Genomic DNA, 24,302 nt, shown 5'->3' with positions numbered 1-24,302 from the left:
AGGAGGGCATTGCTCAGGCGACCAATTCATGCAAGTTCCCGACCAGTAGTAGTACGAGTAGTACGGAGCAGCTGGGTAGTCGTAAATCCACGGCCATGGCACGGCAGCAAGGTTGGTGGCACGTGTATTGCTAGCTTGTTAAGGCTGAGTTTGACGTCGGCGTTGGCGTTGGTATGGCTCGGGTTATTGGTTGGGGTGTTTCCAGGTTATTATGTTGAGGCAGTGTGTTGTCCCCCCGCCGTCGTCGCCAACACCCGCTCGCCGCCGCTTGGCCAAATTCAAGAAATGCGGTTTGGCAGCGATTGGTGGAAGTCCGTCAGTGTGTTCTTGGCAATCAGGGGCCAGCCAAACTGCTGCCCCTTATCGAACCCTGAGTTTACACAGCGGAGCAAGAACGTCATTTCAACATTTCAACAGTTTCAGTAACATTCATGACATTCTGAGCGTCCCCTAACCCTGAATACCTACCTAGTTAGTTACGTGGTGGGGGATCTTGGCTGGAGCCTGACTTTAAACTTCTACAACCCAGCAACATAACATAACATCACTTGTCGATTATGTTCGGATTCACTTTACTTCCATAGTTGACTGGCAGACTAGGCTACTTCCAGGTTGCCAACACCGGGGATCCGAAGCCATACCACCCCCCAAGGTCTACACCCTCACCCTCTACCTGCATGATCACCACCACACAAAATGGACGACGCGGCAGATGGCCAGGATGGCGAATCGGCCGATCTGGCCACCAAGCTAGGGTTTCCGATCGTTGACATCGTACCCGACGGAGACATCTTGCTGGATGTAACCTTTGAAACGTCCAAGGAGACCCTGAAAGCGGCGAGGAAGGCGGCAAAACCGAGACCCGGACAAAAGGTGACTCCGCTGGTCTTTAAGGCCAGGAACCGAGTCGGGTACAGAGTGCAACTCTCTGTTCTGAAGCAGAACTCAAAATATTTTGACAACCTGCTCAGCGACACGAGGTTCGCCGAGGCCAGGTCGATAGAGGAAACCTTCCAGAGGCTGTCGCTCAAGAATGTGAAACCATCCGAGGCAGACGCCAGCGATCTCCCCATGGTGAAAATCCACGAGGATGACGAGGCAACCCGGTCGGCCGGCCATAACTCGGTCTTTGAAGACCTCTTGCGGATTCTGCATAGAAAGCAGTCCACCGCGAAAGCCGTGACGATGCAGCATTTGGCCGTGCTAGCCCTGCTTGCTGACCGGTTTAACTGCATCGCCATCGTATCAAGGTATCTAAACGCCTTGAAGTACAAATGGCCAGCTACGCAGACCCGGGTATCCCGAGACGACGGTCCTACTTTGTCCAGGGCAACCGAAGAAACTCTCCGTCAGAAGATCCTGGTTGCCTGGCTGCTCGACCAACCCCCCAAGCTGCAAGTTGCCACCCGCGAGCTCATCATGTATGGTTCACGAAGATGGAGTGAGTACTTGGACGAGGAGCAAGAGGAGAGCTACGCCGCGGCATGGTGGGATTTGCCCGACGACCTTGAGCGTAAGGCTTCCAGCCCTCGTCTTTCATCCACCACACACTAACCCCCCTCCAGAAGAACTCCACCACCGCCGTGAACGCATCCTCACCACCATCGCCTCCATCCAAACCCACTTCCTCGGCCTCTACACCTCACGCACACGACAGTGCAAGCTCGGCTACGACTCCTCGGCAAGCTGCGACTCCTACCAGCTCGGCGAGATGATCAAATTCCTGTGCTCGCGCAACCTACTCTTCCTAACCTCCTTCGCCCCCTCTCCCTTCCCCTTCCCACCCCCCTCCCTATCAACCACCCCCGCAGCACCCTCCATCCCAGACATCAGCACCACCGACATCGGCTCCATCCTCGCCACCCTCAAGCAATGCCCCGCCTACCAGATCGACAAGAACCACACGCACTGCGGCCTGCGGGCGCGCGCCCTCCCCGCCGTCGAGTACGTGCAGGCGATGCTGGCGTCGGGGGCCGTGGCCATTGCGCGGCCGGCGTGGGTGCGCGATCGGGAAGGGGCCGCGTGGCGGTCCTCCCTAGACGTGGAGGGGGGGCACGATGGGGAGGGGAAGAGGGAAAGGAAGGTGTTTCGGTTTACGAGGGGGCTGGCGACGGATCAGAGGCTGAGGATGGAGGGGGCTATGGCGGTGGATCGGTCGGCGAGGGCGCTGTTTACGGCGGATGAGTGGGATTGGTCGACGGAGGATAGGGATGAGACGAGGGGGGTGGAGTTTGGGAGGTGGCCGGCTGCGAGGTGATATCACCAAGCATCTGCAGACAGTCTCGAAGGAAATGCTCATATATCCACATTCTTGAGCCATATCTAAGCCAACAATCTTCAGACTCCCTTTTGTGGTATTCTCGGTCTACACCGAAACCATAGTCACCTCGCCTCTCGCCTTCGTCTTGCCCTCAGACGACTCGCCCGCTTGACTTGCCGACTTCTGGCTGCTTTCCTCTGGTTCCGAGTCTGCCGCCGGCAGCTGCGAGTCCTTGCGCTTCATCAACGGCCAGTGGCCCTTGACCTCGCGGTACCTCATGACGATGAACGACACGATCACGCAGAGCCAGTACAGGTTGTACGAGATGACGGAGCCATAGGTGGCCGAGTTGGTCCACCCGAAGATGGCGTTGAAGAAACCCCAACCGTTACCGCCGTTGAAGTTTGGGCTGCAGCACTGCACATGGTCAGCTCGGTTGGTAGGCGGGAGATCCAGAGGAAACCTACGTTGACGTGCCACACGGACTGGTCAATATCATACGATCCCGGGCCCATACCGAGCTCTGCGGCGTCGGCTCCTATCAGTTCTTGCCAAGCATGCTGTTCAAAGGCCCACACAGCTCGCGAAAAGAGGCCGGCAGCGACAAGGTAGAGCAGACAGGTCGAGATGACCAGAAACAACTGCAGCTTGGCCGTAGAACCGCCCCTGCACGGTACCTAATCAGCACCACCCGCCAATACCTTCCACTAGGGAGGTACTTACTTGTACAGTCCAAACCCAACCAGCGCCCCGGCGGCGAGTCCCACAACTACAGCCAGCGGCACTGCACTTGCAGGCGCCGAAAAGGTCACGCCCGCAATAAACACCACCGCCTCAATCCCCTCCCTCAAAACAGTCACAAACGGCAGCACAAACATCACATACCTCTCCATCCACCTCTTCACCCGCGCACCCACACCACCCACTCCCAGCCCCCCTTTCTCCCCCTCCCCATCCCCACTCTCACCACCACCAGCGCCACCCCTCCCCTCCATAACCCCCGCCAACTTCACCCGCCACTTATCCTGCATTTTCCCAATACGCAGCAGGGCGGCGCCCACCACGCTGATGATGACACATGCGACCAGGGAGAAGGCGCCCTCGAAGCGCAGCTCGGACGCCTCCCAGGTGCTGGCGCCGGCGGTGTAGAAGACGGCGATGAGGGCGGCGGCGACGATGAGCGTGAGGAGAAGGCCGAGGGCGGTGCCGAGCCAGATCTTGTAGTGGGGGGGGTTAGTTGGGGGGTGAGGTTTGGTTTGGTTGGGGTTTTGTATGGGTTAGGGTTGGGTGGGTGAGGGGGTTGAGGAGGTAGATGGAGAGAGAGGGGGGTCTCACCTGGCGGACTAGCCTTTTGTGTAGGGCCTTGTCATTTTCGAGGGTTTGTTTGAGAAAGGCGAGCAGGACTGAGACGATGATGACTGTCTCGAGGGCTTCGCGGAAGGTGACGAGGAAGATGGGGACGGAAAAGACGTCGGGCATTTTTGGTGCCTTTTTCTTCGTTTTTTTTCCTTTCTCCTTGTGTGTTGATGTTGGGTGGTGTTCAAGGAGAGAGGCTGTTGGTGAAAAAAGAGGGAAGCGTGGTTATCTGATCGGCGATGAATCTACGGATCAGATAACGGATTGAGAAGGCGCCGGGAGTGTGGGGTGGATTCTTCCTTGGGTGTCACACGGGCCTATCGGTTGATCTCAGGGTGCCGAACAAGAACTTCTTCGTGGCTCTTTCCCGCAGTCTGGTCCTTCTCAAAAGGGTAGAGTGCCGAGGGTATCCATCTAAACATGGCCCAGGGTCCCATCTGGATTTCACCCGGGTTCCTCCCTCTTTTCATGCATCACCCACCGAGCTCATCAAAAAACTCAGGTCTCCGAAATAGGTACCCGTTCCGCAACCACTTGTGCTCTGGGATGCCCGCGCATTCCCATTAATGACAGCTGAGATTTGACTTTTCGTATCATAATTGTCAGACCTGCCATGCCTGCGATGCCCGACTCGACGCCGCCAAGCACGCGAACACCAAATAGCGACCCTGATCACCGCCAAGGGCCGCCAAGTGTGGCCAAGTGTAGCCAAGTCTGGTTAAGCATTGCGGATTCCTCAGTTTCGAACATGGGCTCGGTCCCCCTGTCCGACCCTGTTTGTGACTGCACTAGATACAATATTCTCGAACGGATATTGCGCAGGGTAACCATGACGGGGTGTACCTTTCCGGGCACCTCCCGGGCACCGCCCTTGAGGGGTGAATTTGCTTGGAAAAATGCCTCCTTTTTTCCCGCGCCAACCTCGGATCTGATAGGCGGGCCCCGAGCGATTATCTGATTTCGAGATTTGATTGATAAGTGGCTTGCACCGCACTTGCACGATACGGGCATTTCTAACCGAGGGCTATGCCGCTTTTCCGGTCATTGTACCGTCGTGGATCAATCTGAAATCTGCGAGGCAGTTAGTCAGTTATCAATTACTGAGTGCTGCAACGGGAAGTTGAGCTCGCAGCAACAGCACCGTCACGATCATGATGGACTATCACCTGGGACACAACCACCTGAGACGTCACCATGGAGCTGCTATCATGGCTCAGTTGGGGTTTACTTTGCTGGGATGCCTCCTCTGGCACGCCCTCCCAGCGAACGCTGCTACCGTGACCCACGACTTCAACATCACTTGGGTCACGGCAAACCCCGACGGCATGGCGGATCGCCCAACTATTGGCATCAACGGGCAGTGGCCAATTCCCACAATACGAGTCAACAAAGGAGACCGGCTCGTCGTCAATGTGTTCAACTCCCTTGGCAACCAGTCCACGTCACTGCACTTTCACGGCCTCTTCATGAGCGGTGCTACTCATATGGATGGACCTGTTTCAGTGACACAATGTCCCATTGTCCCAGGGGGGCGCTTCACATACAACTTCACTGTAAGTTTTATTGTTTCCCCCTCCCTTGGTTTTCTCTCTTTTCTTTTTTTACGAGATCGTAGCTCTAATCGAGTCTTAATGCGTCACTCAGGTCGACCAACCCGGAACCTACTGGTATCACTCACATATCCACGGTCAGTACCCCGATGGCTTGCGAGGTCCCCTCATCGTCCATGACCCAGAGTCGCCCTTTGCGGACATGTACGATGAGGAGGTCGTTATGACCGTATCCGACTGGTACCACGACCAGATGCCCGCCCTGCTCGGCCCTTTCATGAGCAAGGCGAACCCGACCGGCGCCGAGCCGGTGCCAAATTCAGCCTTGCTCAACGACACCCAGGACTTGGCTGTTCCGCTGCAGCCGGGTAAAACATATCTCTTCCGTATGGTCAACATTGGCGCTTTTGCCGGTCAGTACATTTGGTTTGAGGGCCACAACATGACCATCCTGGAGATTGATGGCGTGTACACGCATCCTACCGAGGCGGCCATGATCTATCTCGCTACTGCTCAGCGATGCAGTTTTCTCGTCACAGCGAAGAACAGTACCTCCGGAAACTTTCCTATTGTTGCAAGCATGGACACGGTACGTGGGGACCGAATCTGTCTCGACGGTCACCAGCTGTTGACGTGATAGGATATATTTGACACGCTGCCGGACGATCTGAACTGGAACGTAACAGGGTGGTTGGTCTACAACATCGCGAAACCTCTCCCTGACCCCGCCGTGCTATCTGACCCCTTTGAGCCGTTTGACGACATGGGTCTTGTCCCGTGGGACAACCAGACCATCCTCGGCGAGCCAGACCAGACCATTTCTCTTGATGTCATCATGGACAACCTCGGCGACGGTGCGAACTAGTGAGTCTGCCACCCGCCCCCTGCCTGCTCACGGACGCGTACTCAAATTAGCACAGTGCATTCTTCAACAACATCACCTACGTCGCACCCAAAGTCCCAACCCTCTACACCGTCCTCACCGCCGGCGAGCACGCCACCAACCCTGCCGTCTACGGCACATACACGCATCCGTTTGTTCTCGATAAAGACCAGGTCGTCGATATTGTGCTCAACAACCTTGACCCGGGCAAGCACCCCTTCCACCTACACGGCCATAATTTCCAGGTTATTTGGCGCTCGCCCGACGCGGCCGGCACCTATGCCGACTCCGACGTCACGGCAGCCGACTTCCCACGCATCCCAATGAGGAGGGACACAGTAGTGCTGCATCCGAATGGGAATATGGTGTTGCGTTTCAAGAGTGACAATCCAGGTAACCATACCCCTATTTCCCGGCCCCTTTCTGCTCGCGTAACCTCCCCACTCCCCAAACCACACACAACAACATCATAAAATGCTAATACAACCCACAACCACACAACACAGGCGTCTGGCTCTTCCACTGCCACATCGAATGGCACGTGCAGTCCGGGCTCATGGCCACCTTCGTCGAGGACCCGCGGTCCATCCAGCAGCAGACCCTGTCCAATCTCGCAGACCATCTCGACGTCTGCACGAGAGCGGGCTTTCTGACGGTCGGAAATGCTGCGGGGAACGGGGGAATTAGTACTCTGAAGAGCGCCGATCAGAGTGCGCGTGGGTGGCTGGATCTGACCGGTGAGAACATGCCGCCCGCGAGGTTGCCTGAGGGGTATGTATTTGTCTCATCTTTTTCTTCTTTTGCCTCTGCTTTCTGTTGCTGTGTCTGTTTTGGGGGACGGTCGCTGTTTGTGTCGGTTGAGTTGTTGGGTTTTGTCATGCGGTGCTAACCAGGACGGCGAATGCAGGTTTACAACGAAGGGGATTGTGGCGTTGGTGTTTAGCTGCTTGAGTGGGATACTGGGCGTGGCGGTTGTTGCGTGGTATGGGTTTGCTGGCGTCACTGGGGAGGAGAGCTCCCGGGAGGGGTCAAGGCAAGGGGCCGTGCAGGAGGTTGATGGGGCCAAGGGGGGAGGGAAAAGAGGAGGAAGCGAAGGTGTAGTTGTGGGTGGAGGGGCAGGGGTTGGCTCAGGCGGGGCGGGAAACGGGGGGAAAGCTGAGTGATATGTTGGTTGGGCGTGTACTAATATTACGAAACGATTCAAATCAACGAACGATTAAGTGGTTAAGTCTTGGTTCGTTTGGTCAGGCAGGGAGGGTATTGGACTCTCAACGGGTACTACCCCCATACCCTACAACTAATGTTGTTCAACATTCCATTTATTAAATTCTTGACTCTCCGGCCATCCCCCACCCACGTCCTATCACGCAATGCTGATGACAAGAATAGCATGGAAGCTACACCGAGTGCATTTGCTGACCTTAACAAGCGCTACCCCCTTACCAATTCTCGTCCTTAACCTCATCCGGCGCTGAAAGAGACCGAACGGTCGTAGTCCGGCTCATCCGGTCCTCTATCTCCAAGTCAACCCCCCTCAGCGACAGATTCGGCGCCGCGGCCCCTAGCTGGTTAATATTGCCACCACCACCACCACCACCACTCCGCAACCCCTCCACAACCCCCCTCTCCCTTTCCACCCTCTCCACCCCCATCTCCTCAACCTCAGCCGGCCGCAACCGCACCACCTCCTCCGCCTCAGCACAATACCTTACCAGCGCATCCACCACAACCCGAAACCCCACCTCCCCCGGATCCCCAAACCTCACCATGCCCCTATGATCCGCCGCAATCCCCGCGCGCTCCGCCTCATCATGCCCCGCCGGCACCGCACTCGACACCGGAATAACATAGTCGGCCCGCGCCGCGCCGCGACCAAACCAACCCGGAAGCACCGTAGTAGGGTGCAGCTCATAAAAGTAAAACACGCGGAAGCGGGCAGCGAGCGGGGCGAAGAAGTCGGCCGTGTTCTGGAGGGTCTCGGACTCGTGCTCGAGCGCGGCGACGAGCGCGGACGGGCGGCTCCGCTTGCCTAGCGATGCGGCTGCGCCGAGCCGTTGGAGGAGGCGCAGCCAGGTCGCTTTGGGGGTGCCGTGGTGCGGGGTGCCGAAGAAGAGGATGCTGTGGGTGTGGGTGAAGATGGCGTGCTCGTGGGTGACTTTGTGGGCGGTGCGGGTTTGCGCGTAGGTGAGGGCCTGGGTGGGGGTTGGGGGGTGGTTAGGGGTGGGTTTGGTCATGGGTTGAGTTTGGTTAAGGGGGTGTTGGTTAGGGATAGGTGTTGTGAGAGTGGCCGGTAAAAGAGAAGGTGGCCTTACCCGTTTTACGACGATGCCGCCGAGCGAGTGGCAGAGGAAGATGATGGGCTTGTCGGCGGTGCCGGAGAGCTAGTGTTTTGTTTGTCTTGTTAGCAAGTCCAAGGCTTAGTTAGATGGAGTTGACGGTAAATACACTTACCAGCCTATCTGCGGCCAGGTGGGCGACAAGAGTGTGTGCATGGTGGTGGATTCTGTCCTTGGACGGAACATGGCCCGTCAGAGACGAGAAACTGGCGTTGTATCCCCAGACCAAAACTCGAGCGTTTTTAACATATTTGGGTAAAAAACGAGGGTCATTTAACCAACAGATCCCCGAGTCGAGTGTTGTCCATGTCCCGAGAGCACTCCCGTTGAGACCGTGAACCGCGACGATGCTAAGAATAGAGCCAGTCAGACTGTGCCCGGCCGGGGATTGATAAGGGTTAATGGTGTTTAAATAATGTTGTTGGCAACTCACTCAACTTGCGGCTGGATGGGCGCTGGCGGGTGGTATATCTCTCGTATAGCAAAAATTTCTTCCTTTTTAAACGTTTGTTTTCGTCCCATGCTTCCTGGTCAGTAGGGATGAGGGGTTGAGAGACGGCCTCGACACTTGTTGGAGGGAAGGAGGGAAAGATAACTACATGTGACTTGTGACTTGGAAAACAAACAGGTTGAGGCACCGAGGGTACTTCGCGCTGAAAGCTGCTGCGGTTCGGGCTATCATGCAGCCAGCTCAGCTTCCGCCAAGGCAGGCCTCCGAGTTCCTCCTCGTCTTGTCTGTCGGCCGCCCCAACTGCAGGTAACGAACAGTGCGAGTACCCGCTGCACTGCCTATCTGATGAAACAAAGCTGGAAATCGATGCCCTATGGGCTGAAGTGCTCAGCCAATGGAGAGAAGGGAGCATACACCAAGAAAGCACAGCATTACTAATAATAATCTCCATCCAGATCTCAAGTAGTTTCCAAAACCCAGGATTCGGGCCGCCTTGATCAGGCGACCGAGCAGCCGGACCGGCCGTTTCCACCGACGGAGACTCTGCACCCGTCTGCGCTTGAGAGTACAAGCGTCAGCTTCTGCCTCTCAGACCCGACCGGCTCTACGACTTCCCCTGTAGGTAACTTAATGATGGGAAATTCTTGGAGCAACCGCACGACCGTGTACGAGACCTCCATCAGAGCAAAATCCTCCCCAAGGCATTGGCGAGGACCGCCGATGAAGGGGAAGAATCCCCACCCGATCTTGTCCAGCTCCCCCGTCTCCCACCGCTCTGGGCGGAAATCGTCTGCGTCGGGACCAAATATGTTCTTCCTCCGCGAGTTTACGTACTGTGAGAACACGACTACTTCCCCTTTTCTCACCATTATCGGGCTGGCCCCATCCGGACCGCCGCCCGTAGGCAGAAGGGTTGTTTTCACGGCCTCACGGTTGTTAAGCGGAACCGGGGGGTAGAGCCGAAGGCTCTCCTTCACGACGCAGGCTAGGAAGGGCATCTTCCGGATCTGATCTCTCGCGGGGTTTGTCAATTCCCCCATAACCCCCTTGATTTCGCGACGCAGTCGCTCCATCACTGCTGAGTGGCGCACTAAGAGACGGCTGGAGCATGTCAGTATCTAGGACTTGCTTGTTTGTGTCAAGGAATTCGATGCGCTGGGACTTACAAAGTCCACGACAGGCAACAGGCGCTCGTGCCCCGGCCAGCAAGCAAGACGTTGAGGAGCTGATCTCTGAGTTCAGTCTCGTTGGCGGATTCCTCGGCAACCTGCTGGATGAACCAGGAAGCCGAGTCCTGGTTTTTCTCGGCATCTGCCGCCCGCTTTTCCATGAGCCGCTGTTCCCGGATGTACCGCTCGACAAAGCGGTGGACGTTGCGGCAAGCCTGGCGGAAAGAGGCGGGGTTGTAAACAGCATGGAACGGAGCCAGTCGGAAGCGTTTTGCGAGGCCCTCTTGTGCGACGTTGAAGCTCTCGGCGAACTCCCGGTTCTCGGCTGCTTGATCAACGCCAGCGCGGAGGCTGTAGACGGACCGGCCAAAAAGCAGCTCCGTGGCTACATCCATGGTCAGGTCAAAAAAGAGAGGCTGAAGATCGACATCCCCATCGGCGGGGATGCGGTCGATTAGGTTGTCTACATGCTCGTGGAAATAGCGGAGATCCTGATACTGCGCGCGGACGAACTGCTTTCTAAGCAGCTCCCGCGAATGCTTCCAGGCAGCGCCTTCTTGGGTGAAAATGCCATTTCCCAACAGCGGTGCAAAGACGGACGGACGACAGCCAAAACCATAGTCCTTGAAGTTGGTCGAAAGGAGTGTCTCGACGTTGGCCGGGTGCAGGATGTGGTATGCCCGAGGCCCGATGAGCAGATACTGGCACAGGTTGTTACCTGGTTCGTAGTCCTTGGCTATGGAGCACAAGAAGGCTAGGAGTCTACCGTCGGCGTTGGACTCCCAAAGCTCTTTGATGCGGTCAATGCCCAGGGGCCAGCGCTTGGTTAATTCGGGTGGAAGTTGGCAACCGTGCTGACGGCTAAAGACGGTATCGTCCTGGCAATTTCAGTTTCATCAGTGACATGACAGGAGTTGGTGGTTGTTATGACTGCAAGTGAGAAAATGGCTGATGGTTGATGGCATTTCTCACCCTGTATTCTTTGGCACTTTTATATACCACTCGGATCACACGAGCAAGAGCAAGGCTCACAATGCTGAGAAGGAATGCTTGAAGAGCCCAGGTGTTTGTTAACAGGGGGCCCTCGGAGGCTTGGAACAATGCATTGTCCATTTTTCGCTACACAACACTATGGATGATAAGATGGCAACGAGGATAAAAAAAAAAGAAGGAAAAAGAGCAAAGAGATAAAAGACGAGAAAGGCTCACGGCACACAAATTATTCTGGTTTTATTTGACTTCCCCTCTCATTTCCAAGATGCCTGAACTGCCAACAAGTCCAGTCGCACCCACTCGCAAGCTCTCTACCAGATCACCCCGTGTGATGTGGGCACCCGCAAGCATTTCTCTCCAGGGGCACGTTGCCGGTGGTTCAAACTCTATTCTGATTGGGCCGTGGCTGTTGATCATGCGCTCCGGGCCGGTCCCCCAACGCCCCCCGTTCACGCCAAGACGAGATCCCATGCAGGCTGCACTGTTGTTGCCCACCATTTTGCACTGTCGACAGGGCTTTGAGAAGCCCAACTCGCACTTTCCGGCCACAACATCGCATAGGTACCTCGGTGGCTCAGGCTGCGCTTGACTTAGCGGGCTGCAGTACGGGCGTATCAACATGCAGTTGGTACTACTTGGGAAGGAAGGACCACTCTGCCTCTCGGGATTCCGAGATTCATTCTTCCCAAGACATGATCAATCCATCCCTCTTCATGTACATGCATCATTATTCTCCCCCACATCGGTAATGAAGCGCTCGCGACGCCGTCTTAATTTGAGAGCATGCCGCTTGGTCTTGAATGCCTCCACGACCTCAGTCATGGCGCAAAGCGCGAAGATCACCTAGTTGAGTGAGTCTACTGTTTCTGCCTTTTCCTGCCTTGCTACCTACTTGCCCCGCCGCGTATTGCCTTTTTGCCTGACTTGTGGCTTATCCCCTGGCCCCGCTTTCCTGTCTTAACCATGCTCGAGTGTGCAAGAACACCAACTACATATCAGATAACTAACAAACCCCTAAACAGCATCGTTGCCGTCCACGATGTTCACCAGGATTCCCTCGACACATGGACTCATCAGACCTCCGGCATCAACTGGCTACGCGACCTCCTCCCACAAGATGTCCGCGCCGGCAGGATATTGTCCTATGGCTACGATTCGTCAGCTTCGACCTTGCTTGCCGACGATGGCCCCGAGACCATCCAACGGATGGCCGAGTCGTTCGTCCAGGAGCTTCGCGCAGACAGGCAGTTTGCGGGTACGTTGAGGCGCCCCATCGTCTTCGTGTGTCACGGCATAGGTGGCGTACTCGTCAAGAAGAGCCTAGTCTATGCCTCGACGCGGACCGCTCCAAAGGTCGCACATCTCTGGGACCACTATGTGTCGACATTTGCCATTATATTCTTTGGGACCCCTCACCGGGATGTCGACAAATCAAGTTGGCTCGACTACGAAGCCATGTACAAGTCGACACGGCACCAAGTGGGTGCCTTTTTCCGGACCGCGTCAGGTAAAGGTGACTCTCAGATGCCTCGATTAGTCGATAACGACTTCGCGCCACTTGTAAAGCAGTTCCACTTGTTCTTCTTCTGGGAGCAGCTCCCAACTCGATTAGGCAGCCGATCCGCTCTCCTCGTGGACCACCAGTCGGCCGCCCCAAAACTCGATAATACCGAGACAGCGGGGATTCATGCGGCGCACCCGGATATGTGCAAATTCAGTTCTAGAGCATCGTCGGATTATCGCACCGTCATTGCTGCTTTGGTCACGTACTGCGAAAAGGCCCCCGGTATCATATCCCGCCGATGGAGACAGGCAGAGGGGGCCCTTAAACAACTCAGGCTTGGGGAAGTCGAGGAGATCGGAGGCTTCGGGTTTGACGTTCATTTAGAACAGCCCTACCGAAGCCAGGATATTCGCTCACAGGGCGATCTGATTCACTTCCATACCCCCGAAGAGACTTCACCAACATTTGTAGGCCGCGAGGACCTGCTGAGGACCTTACGCTCCGCCTCTTTCCCGGCGATGGCCCGACAACTCGCCCTGGCCGGAAATCGTTCGTCATCTTTGGCATGGGAGGGTCGGGGAAAACGGAACTGTGCTCCAAGTTTGCCACCGACAACAAGCTTGAGTAAGTACCACTGTCGGTCAATGGGCCAAGCGCCGGTAGTCGCTGATAACCGGTACTATAGATACACCGCCGTGTTTACAATTCGCGCTGCTTCCCCTGAGACGGTCAAAGAGTCGTACTGTAGCATTGGGCAGCTCGCGGGGCTGGAACCGACCGAGGGTGCTGGAAAGCACGTCCTGTCGCAGCAAAAGCAACCATGGCTCCTAATCATCGACAATGCAGACGATCGCTCCATAAAACTAGCGCGCTTATTTCCCATCGGCGGCTCTGCGCATATCCTTATCACAACAAGAGTCCGAGACTTCAGTCAGGAAGGGACACTCGGGTCTCTCGAACTCAAAGGGCTCAAGGAGGCAGAAGCCCTCCAGCTGTTGCTCACAAAGGCCGATATCCCGCAACCGTGGGACTCTTCAACTACCAAAACGGCGAGGCTAATTGCCAAGGCACTTGGCTACCTGGCACTGGCCCTGATTCAAGCCGGGACTTGTGTGTATAGGGGAGTCTGCGAGCTCGGCGGCTACCTCGAAATACATTCTGTGGCGAAACGCAGGCAACGGAAACAAGCGTCCGGCCAACATAACGACCCTATCAGCGACGTTATCGAGGTCGTCTACTCGACCTTTGACGTCTCTCTTGGCGTTCTCGAAAAGCACGAGAGCGTAGAGAGCCGAGACGCAACCGAGTTGTTGAAAATGATGGCCTTTTTCCATTTCGAGTTTATCCCTTTGCAGCTGTTCTCTCGGGTGGTCTTAAATCAGGATAACGCGTCTAGTCCCGGGAGTTCGGCATCATGGGCATCAAATTTGGCGAACGACCTCTTTCGTCGCCTGGAGCCCCCGGCTCCCTTGCCCGGCTTTCTCAAAGCGAAGGACCAAGAAGTGGGCAAGCAGCGGCTCAGATTCGCGCTCGCCGACCTCCAGTCCCTTTCTTTCATCCGCTTCGATGGGAAGTACATCTCACTACACCCGTTGATCCACTCGTGGGCGAGGGACAGCCTCACCAACACACAGAGTCCTCTCTGGGCCTCGATCGCGCTTCACACCATTATGCGATCCATTTCGCTGCCACCAGTCAGTAATACAAAAGAGGACGGCGAGTTTCATAGAGACATTCTCCCACACCTCGAGACCTGTTTGGCGGTTACCGGCAACCCGATATCGCCAGCTATACGTGCGATAGGAAAGTTCCGTCTACGGATTTCCATGTTCCTCCAGCCGACGTTTCTTATCATAATCCGCGACCAAGTCCGCATGCATGCCAAATGCGGCTGGGTGTTCGCCGAACGAGGTCATTTCGACAAGGCTGCTGACCATCTCCGGATCGTGAGGGAAATGCTAGTCAAACTTGTGGGGGAGGAAAAGGAGAAGACAATGAACGCAACCCTCGGCTTGGCCGGAGTACTATGGGGCCTAGGGCGTCTGGAAGAAGGAATCAACCTGGGACGCTCCGTCGTCGAAACAAGGACGCGTATATACGGACCGAGGGACGAACGGACCCTCGGCGCGATGAACAAACTAGGGCAGTCTTACTGGCTCAACGGCCAGTATCGCGAGGCGCTCGAGCTGCAAGAGACTACCTCAGAACGTATGAAGGAAGTGCTTGGAGAGAGCCACCCAACAACGCTCGAAGCTCTTGACAGCCTCGGCGTGACCCTAGGGGCGTGGCACCGCTTCCAAGAGAGCCACAACGTGCACCGGTTCGTCCTCGCTGCTCGCCTCCGATCCCTAGGGCCAACCCACCTCGATACGCTCAGCACCAAGTCCAACCTTGCGATGGCGTTGCTCGACCTCGGTCTCGCCGATGAGGCTGAAACCGCCATGACTGAGGTCTACACACAACGACAAACCCAGCTTGGAAAAGAACACCCCTGGACGCTCTGGGCGCTCAGCTACCTCTGCAAGATCCACATCCACCGCGGTCAGCTCACCTCGGCGGAAGAACTTCTCTCCTGGGGCCTAGCGGCAGCAACACGGAGCCTCGGGCGCGACCACCTCGGAGTCCTAATGGGACGGGGCCATCTGGCGGTCATCTACGCGCGGACGGGCCGTCTGGAGGCCGCGGAACGGCTGAGCGAGGACACAGCAGCGCGCGTCGAGCGCTCGCGCGGCGCCGCCCACCCGGACTGCGTCTACGCGCTGTGGCGCCTCGCGCGCCTGCACGTGCTGCGCGGCGCCCGCGCCCGCGCCGCCGACACCTGCGACCTGGGCCTTCGCCGCGCCGCTCTACGCATCTCCATCGATCACCCCCTCGCCGTCCAGCTGCAACACTTGCGCGACGGCTTGCGTGACCCGGATGCTACTACTGAGGCGCTGCTAGCACTGGGCGAGAGGGAGGGTGGGAAATTTGGCACGCCCCTGATTAACTCTGGGGATTGTGGTGACGATAAGAAGGCCGATCCGAAGTTTGGGAGCCCCCGGATTCAGGAGAAGAGGGGCTGGGATGCGGCGTCGAGGCAAACTGGAGGGTCGTTTGATTGAGGTTCGTTGAAACTGGGTGGGAAGATCGCGACTTGGTGATGGGAGGATGGGTTTCGATGGTAGCCTATGCGTGAATGTGAGCTGAGAGATAGATACCCTGTGGTGTTGAGGTAGTTGGTGGGCTACGAGGAATCGGTTGGATACGGTATATTCCGGGATTTAGGAGATACCTAGTGTTGGTAAAGAAGGCTTATCTTTTGAGATAACATTCCTTCCTCAAGTAGGTAGTTACTGGGAGCTGATGAAAGACATTGCATTTATAGGTACCCGTGCAGTCACCCACGTCTGACCAGAAAAAGGACGAACCCGAAAAGAAAACAAAAAGCCAAGGCGTAATGAAAAGAGAGCTGGATAGAGGAAAAGAGAAGGCGCGATTACATTGAACACAACCCCTTGTGCCTCCGTCTCGAATCGCTTTCATGCATCCCAATTCTGCCCCCAATCATGGACGCCTGGTACCCAGGCCTCAACCGCCGCCGACTCTGGCGTCGACTTCTGGAGCCCCCGGCTCCTTTGCCGGGGGTTTCTCCCTCATCCGCTAACATGGCAAGTATATCTCGCTACATCCGCTGCTTCACTCGTGGGCGAGGGACAGCCTCGTGGTCACCTAGGGCACTCTCCGGGCCTCGATTGCCCTGCACGCCATCATGCGATTTACACCGACGGCACCGGCTAACGACACTCTTCCGCATCTCAAGGCCTGTTGGCTGTCACCTAATACCCTATATCGCCAGAACCCACCTCGGAACACATGAAAGAAATGCTCGGAGTGAGCTACCTATCTACGCTCAAAGCCTCGACAGCCTCGGCGTGATCACGGTCGTGGCACCGCTTTTAAGAGAGCCAAGGGGTACACCGATTCGTGCCCGCCGCCCACCTCCGCGCTCTCGGGCCAACCCACCTAGACACGCTCATCACAAAATGCACCCTCGTCATGGCGCTCCTCGACCTCGGAAGTGTCTACACCCAACACACCAGACCCAGTTCAGTAAAGAACACCCCTGGACGCTCTGGGCGCTCAGCTACCTCTGCAAGATGCACACCCAGTACAGCTGGTAGAGCCACTTCTGAAATCACTTTCTTCTTCTCGTGGCTTGAATCTCTCGGCTGCAATGTCGAGCATATATTGTAGATGGATTGGAAAGCTGACAGTATTGGACTGGAAGGTAATCTTTATCTGATCTTCATGTTCGGATACGTCTGATACCGATAAAGATTTCGCCCATGATCTGGAATGGAGCCACTCAAACTCACCATGTGCAGACCTAGTATACGGGATTTGAATCGAATAATAGCTCTTGACTGTACTGCGTTCGTCTTCATTATTGATTTCACCCCCAGAGCCGTCTGAATCGCCCTGAAGCCCGTCGGATGCGGCGTTGATCCCATTGGTTTCGCCTTTTAGCAATTTCTTGGCATTATCGAGTGTCTGCTGAAGCGATTTCTTGGTATTATCGAGTGTCTGCTTGAGCGATTTCTTGGCATTATCGAGTTTCTGCTTGAGGCCGTCGACGGGATGGGGGAGAGTAGTGGATTCATGCTGTGTACCCTGAACGGTGCCCACCCCGATAGGCCCATCTTGGGTGACAGAGGGGTTTGGTATAGCTGTATCCATGATAACGGTTGCTGAAGATGTTACCTATTTTGCTGTGTAGTATGCTCTATATTTTGGATCGTTGTTTTGTTAACTCTTCAGGGGGCAATCTATGGGGGGATATGTATATACAAGTGGTGTGAATACTTGTACATTTTTATAAGGCTGAGCTACCTATGTGCGAAGGTTGTTCTAAGATACACTGCCTTACCTGTTTATAGTTTACCTGAGTTTGGTTTAGGGTGGTTATTTACGTATTTTCTTTGGTAAATAAATACATGGTATAAAGAAATGCATTCCTTGTGGAAAATGGAACACCTTGCCCGGACATGTGATTCCTCGTAAACGCCTCGACGGTCTTTATAAGACTGGGTAAATTGCAGTGCCCGCTATACGTACATGCAGAGCCGCTTAGAAATATACGGTGAGTGAGGAGCAAGTTGAGGCACGACGACTCTACATCTCGAGGACACCTTGAACGTATAAGTAATGCATGTATTTTATTCTTTCTGCTTCGGTAGCCAACTTAGAAACTCTAGCTTCTAAGGTAAATGGGGGGTTGTGTGGTAGATCTAATTACCTAACTCAGGTGCTGGCTGCTTGATGGCCGACCAGTGGCCAATATAGGTGGTACGTAGCTACATCAGAGAATGGGCCTACCAAGGGCGACCCTCAATAACTGGAACAGAAAGGCCAACAACCACGTGCAGTAGCCTTCCAGGAACTGCATGGCTTCCCAGGGGGCTGGAGGGCCGCTTCGCCGAGTGGGTTTGCAAGTTGCAACCAGGGGGTCATTGACCTTTCTCCTACGCCCTAAGAGCAAACAACACGGAGCCCCAGCCCCAACCACCCTGGAGTATGTTCTCACGGGCCGTAGCCAACCAACGGCCATCCACACGCGGCCACGCCGTCTAGAAACTGCGGAGCGGCTGGCTGGGCGAGGAACGAAGCGCTCGCCCGACGCCGCCAACCCGGAGTTGGGTCTACACATGCGCTGTGGCGCTTTGCGCGCCCGCGCCCGCATTACCGACACATACGACATGATATATTGATGGATGTTGCATCGGCAATTTCTTCTCCTTACGTGTACTCTGTGGTTAACATTATAAATTTATTTACAGGTTGCCTACCTAGACTAAGGTGCCACGGACTTATGCTTGGTGGCTGGCCGGAGGTTGGTATACATAATACGACCAGACTGTGGCCTAGTTCAGTGGCGATTCTTCTTAAACCTGATAAAAGTTATCCTCATCCACTAAGGATCCCCCCTTCCAACAAATCTAGAGCGGCTCCTTGGAATCGCCTTCCTCTTGTCGTACCTCGTCTTCCTCTTTGCAAAAGTCGAGTAGATTGGGTGGAGTACATGTGCCGTCCAGGGAGGCTAGGCAGCTTATATATCTACGCCTTTCGTCCGCATATGCCGGTCTCCCGAGAGTGTGACGGACCATCTCCTCTTGTTTTTGGGAATAGCCCTCCGACCAGATGATTGGAATCGAAGAACCTCTCTTGATTTCAGTACGGCCGTCTTTGCTATCAATTTCAGCCTCAGAGCCGACTGAATCGACCTGAAGCTCGCCGGATGCGACGCTGACCCCATTGGTTGCGCCCTTGAGCGATTCCTTGGTATTATAGAGTGTCTGCTTGAACGATTTCTTGGCGTTATCGAACGTCTTCTTGAGGCTGTCGATGGGATGGGGGAGAGCGATGGATTTACGTCCAGTATGTTTCTCCTGAGTGCTGCCCGCCCCGACAGGCCCATCTTGGGTAATAGAGGGGTTTGGTATAGTCGTGTTCATGGTAACGGTTGCTGAAGATGCTATTTTGTTGTGCAGTCTACTCTATATTTGGGACGGTTAAGGGGGGGGAATGGGCGGTTTCTATAGGTGCCGTAAAGACTCATTTTTATAACGCTGTGCCATGTGGCTTGGTTAAGACAAAGCTTTGTCTGTTTATTCGTACCTGAGTTCATTCTAGGGTACCTAGTTGTTGTTACTTGTTTTCTTTGACGAATATATACCTGGAGAAATACATTCGAACAAAACCGTCAGTACAAGTAGACACAACCGAGTGCTTCCCGACGACCCCACGCCCCGTTCGTGTTGCCCCCCCACACAATTCCCATGTGAGCCATCCGGATTCCAAGGGGTGGTTCTCTCCTGTCGCACAACCGCAATGGCCCTCAGTTTTTGGAATCGACGAATCTCCCAATCGAGGCTTGCTCGTGCTTGGCCAAGATGCACACCAGAGAAATAGGGGCGATTCGGTTTTAACAGGCGAACTGTTTTGCCGAGCTGGCCCGGCGTTGACAGGGCGGGCCTTGCCGAGTTCGGCGCTGGGGCCCGCATCTCGTTTTCCCTTTCATGGTAAGTTCCGCCCAGCCGCAGGGCAAAAGCTTCGCCCCAAGAAGGAGCGCTGTTCCACTCGTCAATTCATCATCATTCTGCAGATCCGAGACAGAATGGCCAAAGGGCGTGGCGAGCTGTCCCCACAAGGCGGAACCGTTGCATCAGGGCCGAGTGCCAGCAGGAACCACGGGGCTGCGAACGGTCCATGAGGTTTACTTTGTTACGATCCAATCGGGAGACGGTGCAGTCGCGCAAGACATGCGCATCTCGAGAACAAAGCTTCGGTTGGGAGTTGACGGGAACAGCAGTTCTCAATTGAGGAAGGCGGACTTTGATGATGAAAAAGGACCAGCGGGTTGCTCTCTCCTTCCAATTGGCCCTTTCCTGCCCTGGGTGGGTCATGGAGGGGCAATTTCGAGATTTACCGAGAACGTGGGATGACACAGGCTCGACAGGTTTGATCTGACTAATTGAGGGCATCGGTCCGCGTGTGGTGGCCTGCGGGAACTGCACCACGCACCACGCTCCACGCACCACGCTCTGGACCCTTCCGACTGCCCTCGCTTCAGACAGATCTTGATTTGAACTGTCCATATCCTCACTTTCCTTCGCGCCTCCCCTCGCCTAGTGCACTTGAAACCCCCGACGCCATCACCGCCGACTCCCACTCAGCAAATCATCTCACAACACGGTGTTTTTGTGGTTTCTTTGTTGTTTCACCTCTTGCCTCCGACTCGACCTGCCGAACTTAAAGCCGAGTCAACCTCCGGAGGACCCCGCTTAGCACCCTTTGTGCTGCACCGTGCTTTCTAATCACCGCACCGACATCGCGAGACGGATTCCCACATCACCCGCCCGGGCCCCCCGACCTCGACAAACTCCGAAACCCAGCCTCAAGAGACGGCCAGTTTCGAACCAAACATCCAATTCAAGACGGGCGACTCGACGGAGCGCACACCGGACGAACCATGTCGTCTTACGGCACGGGCAGGGTCAACGTCTCGCAGTACCTGCGCAACCTCAATGTGCAGGGACCCTCAGTAGAGGAGCCGTTGACCGACGAGGACCTCGAGAAGGATCTCGCCCTCTTCACCAACACACAGTTCTTTGACTTCGAGACCGGCCAGCACACCGACTACCAGGCGCCGCCCGTCAAGCCGGATGCCATCACCTCGCCCACCGAAGATGCGACGCCGACAGATTCCATCATGGGGGATTTCCCAGCCGGCTACGAGTTCCCAATCACAGGTTAGTTCGGATTTTTCATCATTTTCAGTTTGCCAGTTTCTTTCTTCTCGCTCTCTCTCTCATATTGCTGCTTTATTTCTTTCACCCTCCTGCTTTGCTATAAGCCGGTTTCAAACGGACTCTTGTCCACCTGCATAGCCATTGCAACGCAGGCGCAGCGAGCAAGTGCGTCGTGGCGGCACGGCAGCACATGAGATCAACACCTCCCAGCGTCACTACCACGGGAGGGCGCAGGCAGACGGACCAAGCAGCGTCTGTTCTCTTATCACGGATCGGGAAACGGGCGTTCCCACCCCACCCTCGATGATGACCCCCAAAGTTCCGGGCCAGGTCATGATTGGAAGGCTGGCGGCCGAATGCATGCGCCTTGGGAGCATGAGTTTCCAGGGCCCGCCTAAATGGCGTCTGACAAATGATCGTCGCTGCCGACGATGGTGCCATTTCTCGTGACCTGGGGGGGATTGCACCATCGACCATGGGGCATCAACAATGGACCGCCTAACCATGGCCCTCAATATCCCCGGTCTCCGCCTCTCCCGCCGGCGGCGCCGCCGTTGACTTGAAATTGTCTTGGCTTATCCCGAAAATTGGCTCGACCTCGTCGTTGTTGTTGTTGTTGTTGTGTATCCGTTCGGCGCGCTGACCATGGCACAATGTCTCCAGGCGACTTCAGTTTCGGGGACTACAGCAGCAACTTCACCTCGCCCACGGGCCCGGCCTTCCCTGACGCGCTAGGGAACCTGCAGCCCATCCAGCCCGGCCCGCAGTCGGCGTATCCGTCGCAGGTCCCGCACCAGCAGCACCACCAACCAACAGGGTACGTACCAAGAGACGGGGTCGCCGTCAGGGGAGGGGCAGCCCGCCAGGGCGGTGTCGCCGTCGAGAAACGCGAGGCTGAGTCGAATAGCGGACACGCGCACGCGCACACGCCGAACGGGCGGGTGCTGAGCTTTGAGGATGCGTCGCGGCTGGCGGCCGAGGAGGACAAGCGCAAGCGCAACACGGCGGCGAGCGCGCGGTTCCGCATCAAGAAGAAGCAGCGCGAGCAGGCCCTCGAGAAGAGCGCCAAGGAGATGACGGACAAGGTGACCATGCTCGAGGGCCGCATCTCGGCCCTCGAGACGGAGAACAAGTGGCTCAAGAGCCTCGTCACCGAGAAGCACGGCGGCCGCGACGACATACTCGACAAGCTGCTCAAGGAGGTCGCCTCCTCGCAGGATGACGGCAAGGACAGCATCAAGGTGGCCAGCGACAAGTCTAAGAAGAAGGATTGAAATATATACGAAATGAGGCTCAGGTTTTTTTTTATATGATGCAGCATGATTGATTATCGTCATCGGAGCGGCGTTTGCGTGGCTGGTGCCGCGGAGGGGAAGGAAGGCCAGGAGGGGGGGGGGGGAATGTGTTATGTTAGCCCGATGGGAGGACCGATTTGCGTTTGTGCGTCTGAAATGGCAGTGGGCTGGTGGATGGCTGGCTTGGGCTTTTGGCTTCTTTTTGACGGCGTTCTTTGCTTGCCTGCTTGCGCGAGAAGGCGATTGCGTGCGGGCCTGAATATAACTGGACATATATATTCCCATCTCATACTGACTTGCTATGATGAGATGTGTGGTTTTGCTTTTACTTGGGACGATCGTCACGCGCCATCTACCCCTAACTAACGTGCTCTCAACTCATGGATCCCCCTTGATATCAAAAACTCAACACAGCCTACAACACCCACTAACCTCCCCCCCCTTATACCCACTTCCACAGACACTCACTCACTCACTCACTTTCTACCTACCTACCTACCAACCCACAAACTCCCTACTCACTCACTCTCTCCCCCCCCCCCCCCCCCCCTCCCCACCCTTCAGACCCCCTCCCCTTCCCCCCCATCAGCCGGCCTCCCCGCCCGCAGATTCCCCAGCCGCAGCTGGTTGCGCCGCCCCAGGATCCGCAGCGTGTTCTGCCGCTCGATCCCGCTCAGCTCGTGCCAGTTGCCGATCCGCGACACCGTCCCGTCGCGGTTCACCACCATGGGGCCGAGGGAATCGAGCGCGACCGCTTGGCCGTTGACGTGGATTGTGGTGGTAGTTCCCTGTTCTGGTTCGGGGAGGGCGGGGAGGGCGGGAGCCGCGGAGGTGTCTGCGTCTGTGGTGGTGTCTGGGGAGGTGGCGATGGCGCCATTGTTGCGGGTGGTGGTGTTGGTAACGGTGGGTTGGGGCTGCTGGTGCTCTGTCTCCTCGCTGTGCTGGGATGGAGGGGCGGGTGCGGCACCCCCTGAGTTTGCGCCTGCGCCTGCTGCTGCTGCTGCTGCTGTTGTCGATGCTCCCGCCGCCGCTGCCGTCGCCACCGAGGCCGAGGCCGCGGCTGCTGATGGTGAGCTGCCGGGGCGCGGTGGCGTGCTCGACGCCGGTGCGGGGCTGCTGGTGCTGCTGCCGCTGATTGCCGCCGTGGTGCTGGTGGCTGGGCTGAAACCGGCCTTGGTGCTCATCTTGTTGCGGACAATGAGCGATTGGGCCGAGAGCTGAACCTGTTCGCGTATCCTGGTCCTGGTTGCCGTCCGTGGGGGTACGGTGCCGAGGAGGGCTCGGTTGAGGATGGCCGGGAGTGGTCTGCTGCAGGCCGCCTGGAGTCGCGCTGCTGGGATGCGGATGGGCATTGGTGTGCAGTCGGTGAGCTGCCGGCCTTCCGTGAAGGCGTTTTTGGCTTTTCTGGGGGTAAAAAGGCGGATGCGGGTCTGATTTGTTCGGAGTTCGTTGTTCGAGATGCTCTTTTTGGCGTGTAAAGTGAGATTGTGGGTGTGTGTTGCTTGGTGAGTGATCGATCTCGCAGGACAGAACACTTCAATTGGTAAACTCCTTGTTATTTGCCGTTGTACCCTGTGAAAATATCACTTGGTCTACAAAATATGACACCGAGACTTGCAGCTGAGAGCGCCTTTAGTTTGTCCATACACAATTGACTCAGATGGAGGTCTGAAAGCTTGGCTAGAAAGATCTAGAACTTCTTCCAGTTTCCCTCGGTCTGCCACGGTGAGTCCCTCTCACCTTCAGGCCCAAGCTTGACGCCAAGAACCCCTCGGCGGCGTTCCACTCGCTCGCTCAGCAACGAACGTCAACACCAAGAGCCCCTGATTTCTTGGCGCTAGACCTTACAAGTACTTCCTCTTCACTGGCAAGAGCGGTCAACCCACACGCAATGCACGAACCGCCTGCCGACGCACATCGGTTGGATATCCGATCTCTCCTCTTCAGTGGTCAATTGCCTCGGACTTATGCAGCCAACTTTCAATTGCAGTGGATCGTTCCATCCTCCGTTGCAACTGTTGTTGTGTCCCTCTTTGTTTGGCGCCGACGACAACCGAAGCCCTGATCACGCAATTGACATGCCGGGAGGCGTCACCATCAAAGTTTTTGATCCTTGTCCCGCTTCCAATCGCAGCTTCCCAACATCTTCAGCCAACCCTTCCCACATAATCCACTTCCAAGGCTTGAACCCCAGCATCGGGCAGCTCCTTCTTCTTG

General features: G+C 56.1%; 9 protein-coding genes across 9 annotated transcripts; 5 read left to right on the top strand and 4 right to left on the bottom strand.

The window, feature by feature from the left end:
- Positions 1–396: 396 nt before the first annotated feature.
- On the top strand, positions 397–2,311 carry F5144DRAFT_400887 (uncharacterized protein). Its single transcript, XM_066784825.1, has 2 exons — positions 397–1,513; positions 1,566–2,311. The coding sequence occupies exons 1-2, from the start codon at positions 697–699 to the stop codon at positions 2,255–2,257; spliced, it is 1,509 nt and encodes a 502-aa protein (XP_066638278.1). The 5' UTR covers positions 397–696; the 3' UTR covers positions 2,258–2,311.
- F5144DRAFT_400896 (iron permease FTR1 family-domain-containing protein) lies at positions 2,312–3,984 on the bottom strand. The gene is made up of 4 exons (XM_066784826.1): positions 3,596–3,984; positions 2,984–3,477; positions 2,728–2,926; positions 2,312–2,677 (listed from the first exon to the last, which is right to left on the bottom strand). The coding sequence occupies exons 1-4, from the start codon at positions 3,737–3,739 to the stop codon at positions 2,366–2,368; spliced, it is 1,149 nt and encodes a 382-aa protein (XP_066638277.1). The 5' UTR covers positions 3,740–3,984; the 3' UTR covers positions 2,312–2,365.
- An 840-nt stretch (positions 3,985–4,824) lies between these two features.
- Positions 4,825–7,212, top strand: F5144DRAFT_499798 (multicopper like protein; the record flags this gene model as incomplete). The annotated part of the gene is made up of 6 exons (XM_066786344.1): positions 4,825–5,169; positions 5,261–5,755; positions 5,807–6,030; positions 6,087–6,442; positions 6,556–6,820; positions 6,957–7,212. 6 exons carry the CDS (start codon positions 4,825–4,827, stop codon positions 7,210–7,212), a joined length of 1,941 nt encoding a protein of 646 aa, XP_066638276.1.
- Positions 7,213–7,214: 2 nt separating this feature from the next.
- F5144DRAFT_400836 (uncharacterized protein) lies at positions 7,215–9,120 on the bottom strand. The gene is made up of 3 exons (XM_066784824.1): positions 8,819–9,120; positions 8,501–8,735; positions 7,215–8,430 (listed from the first exon to the last, which is right to left on the bottom strand). Exons 1-3 carry the CDS (start codon positions 8,905–8,907, stop codon positions 7,489–7,491), a joined length of 1,266 nt encoding a protein of 421 aa, XP_066638275.1. The 5' UTR covers positions 8,908–9,120; the 3' UTR covers positions 7,215–7,488.
- Positions 9,121–9,333: 213 nt separating this feature from the next.
- On the bottom strand, positions 9,334–11,118 carry F5144DRAFT_596694 (cytochrome P450; the record flags this gene model as incomplete). Its single annotated transcript, XM_066790822.1, has 3 exons — positions 9,334–9,937; positions 10,003–10,883; positions 10,978–11,118. The coding sequence occupies 3 exons, from the start codon at positions 11,116–11,118 to the stop codon at positions 9,334–9,336; spliced, it is 1,626 nt and encodes a 541-aa protein (XP_066638274.1).
- Positions 11,119–11,382: 264 nt separating this feature from the next.
- On the top strand, positions 11,383–16,099 carry F5144DRAFT_633940 (uncharacterized protein). The gene is made up of 4 exons (XM_066792560.1): positions 11,383–11,849; positions 12,021–12,869; positions 12,974–13,126; positions 13,188–16,099. Exons 1-4 carry the CDS (start codon positions 11,782–11,784, stop codon positions 15,601–15,603), a joined length of 3,486 nt encoding a protein of 1,161 aa, XP_066638273.1. The 5' UTR covers positions 11,383–11,781; the 3' UTR covers positions 15,604–16,099.
- F5144DRAFT_400818 (uncharacterized protein) lies at positions 15,745–16,719 on the top strand. Its single transcript, XM_066784823.1, has one exon. The coding sequence runs from the start codon at positions 16,048–16,050 to the stop codon at positions 16,660–16,662; it is 615 nt and encodes a 204-aa protein (XP_066638272.1). The 5' UTR covers positions 15,745–16,047; the 3' UTR covers positions 16,663–16,719.
- Positions 16,720–20,510: 3,791 nt separating this feature from the next.
- On the top strand, positions 20,511–22,064 carry F5144DRAFT_552171 (uncharacterized protein; the record flags this gene model as incomplete). Its single annotated transcript, XM_066787725.1, has 3 exons — positions 20,511–20,790; positions 20,929–20,955; positions 21,454–22,064. The coding sequence occupies 3 exons, from the start codon at positions 20,511–20,513 to the stop codon at positions 22,062–22,064; spliced, it is 918 nt and encodes a 305-aa protein (XP_066638271.1).
- A 581-nt stretch (positions 22,065–22,645) lies between these two features.
- On the bottom strand, positions 22,646–23,745 carry F5144DRAFT_661359 (uncharacterized protein; the record flags this gene model as incomplete). Its single annotated transcript, XM_066793293.1, has 1 exon — positions 22,646–23,745. The coding sequence occupies exon 1, from the start codon at positions 23,435–23,437 to the stop codon at positions 22,646–22,648; it is 792 nt and encodes a 263-aa protein (XP_066638270.1). The 5' UTR covers positions 23,438–23,745.
- Between the last annotated feature and the right edge of the window lie 557 nt (positions 23,746–24,302).

This window comes from Chaetomium tenue (assembly GCF_020726465.1).
Source record: "Chaetomium tenue strain MPI-SDFR-AT-0079 chromosome Unknown F5144scaffold_8, whole genome shotgun sequence".
Classification (NCBI taxonomy): domain Eukaryota; kingdom Fungi; phylum Ascomycota; class Sordariomycetes; order Sordariales; family Chaetomiaceae; genus Chaetomium; species Chaetomium tenue.
The sequence above is the reverse complement of the archived record's forward strand: the minus strand, read 5'-3'. Positions and strand labels throughout refer to the sequence as shown.

Excerpts from the sequence above, each read along its gene's own strand:
- F5144DRAFT_633940 (XM_066792560.1), top strand. The coding sequence starts at position 11,782 with ATGCCGCTTGGTCTTGAATGCCTCCACGACCTCAGTCATGGCGCAAAG. Across the intron at positions 11,850-12,020 it reads CGCGAAGATCACCTAGTTGA|CATCGTTGCCGTCCACGATG; the intron begins GTGAGTCTACTG and ends ACCCCTAAACAG. Across the intron at positions 13,127-13,187 it reads GCCACCGACAACAAGCTTGA|ATACACCGCCGTGTTTACAA; the intron begins GTAAGTACCACT and ends CCGGTACTATAG.
- F5144DRAFT_400818 (XM_066784823.1), top strand. The coding sequence starts at position 16,048 with ATGGACGCCTGGTACCCAGGCCTCAACCGCCGCCGACTCTGGCGTCGA.
- F5144DRAFT_400896 (XM_066784826.1), bottom strand. The coding sequence starts at position 3,739 with ATGCCCGACGTCTTTTCCGTCCCCATCTTCCTCGTCACCTTCCGCGAA. Across the intron at positions 3,478-3,595 it reads ACAAAAGGCTAGTCCGCCAG|ATCTGGCTCGGCACCGCCCT; the intron begins GTGAGACCCCCC and ends CCCCACTACAAG. Across the intron at positions 2,927-2,983 it reads GTTGGGTTTGGACTGTACAA|GGGCGGTTCTACGGCCAAGC; the intron begins GTAAGTACCTCC and ends GGTACCGTGCAG.
- F5144DRAFT_400887 (XM_066784825.1), top strand. The coding sequence starts at position 697 with ATGGACGACGCGGCAGATGGCCAGGATGGCGAATCGGCCGATCTGGCC. Across the intron at positions 1,514-1,565 it reads TTTGCCCGACGACCTTGAGC|AAGAACTCCACCACCGCCGT; the intron begins GTAAGGCTTCCA and ends ACCCCCCTCCAG.
- F5144DRAFT_400836 (XM_066784824.1), bottom strand. The coding sequence starts at position 8,907 with ATGGGACGAAAACAAACGTTTAAAAAGGAAGAAATTTTTGCTATACGA. Across the intron at positions 8,736-8,818 it reads CCCATCCAGCCGCAAGTTGA|CATCGTCGCGGTTCACGGTC; the intron begins GTGAGTTGCCAA and ends CTCTATTCTTAG. Across the intron at positions 8,431-8,500 it reads ACCTGGCCGCAGATAGGCTG|CTCTCCGGCACCGCCGACAA; the intron begins GTAAGTGTATTT and ends ACAAAACACTAG.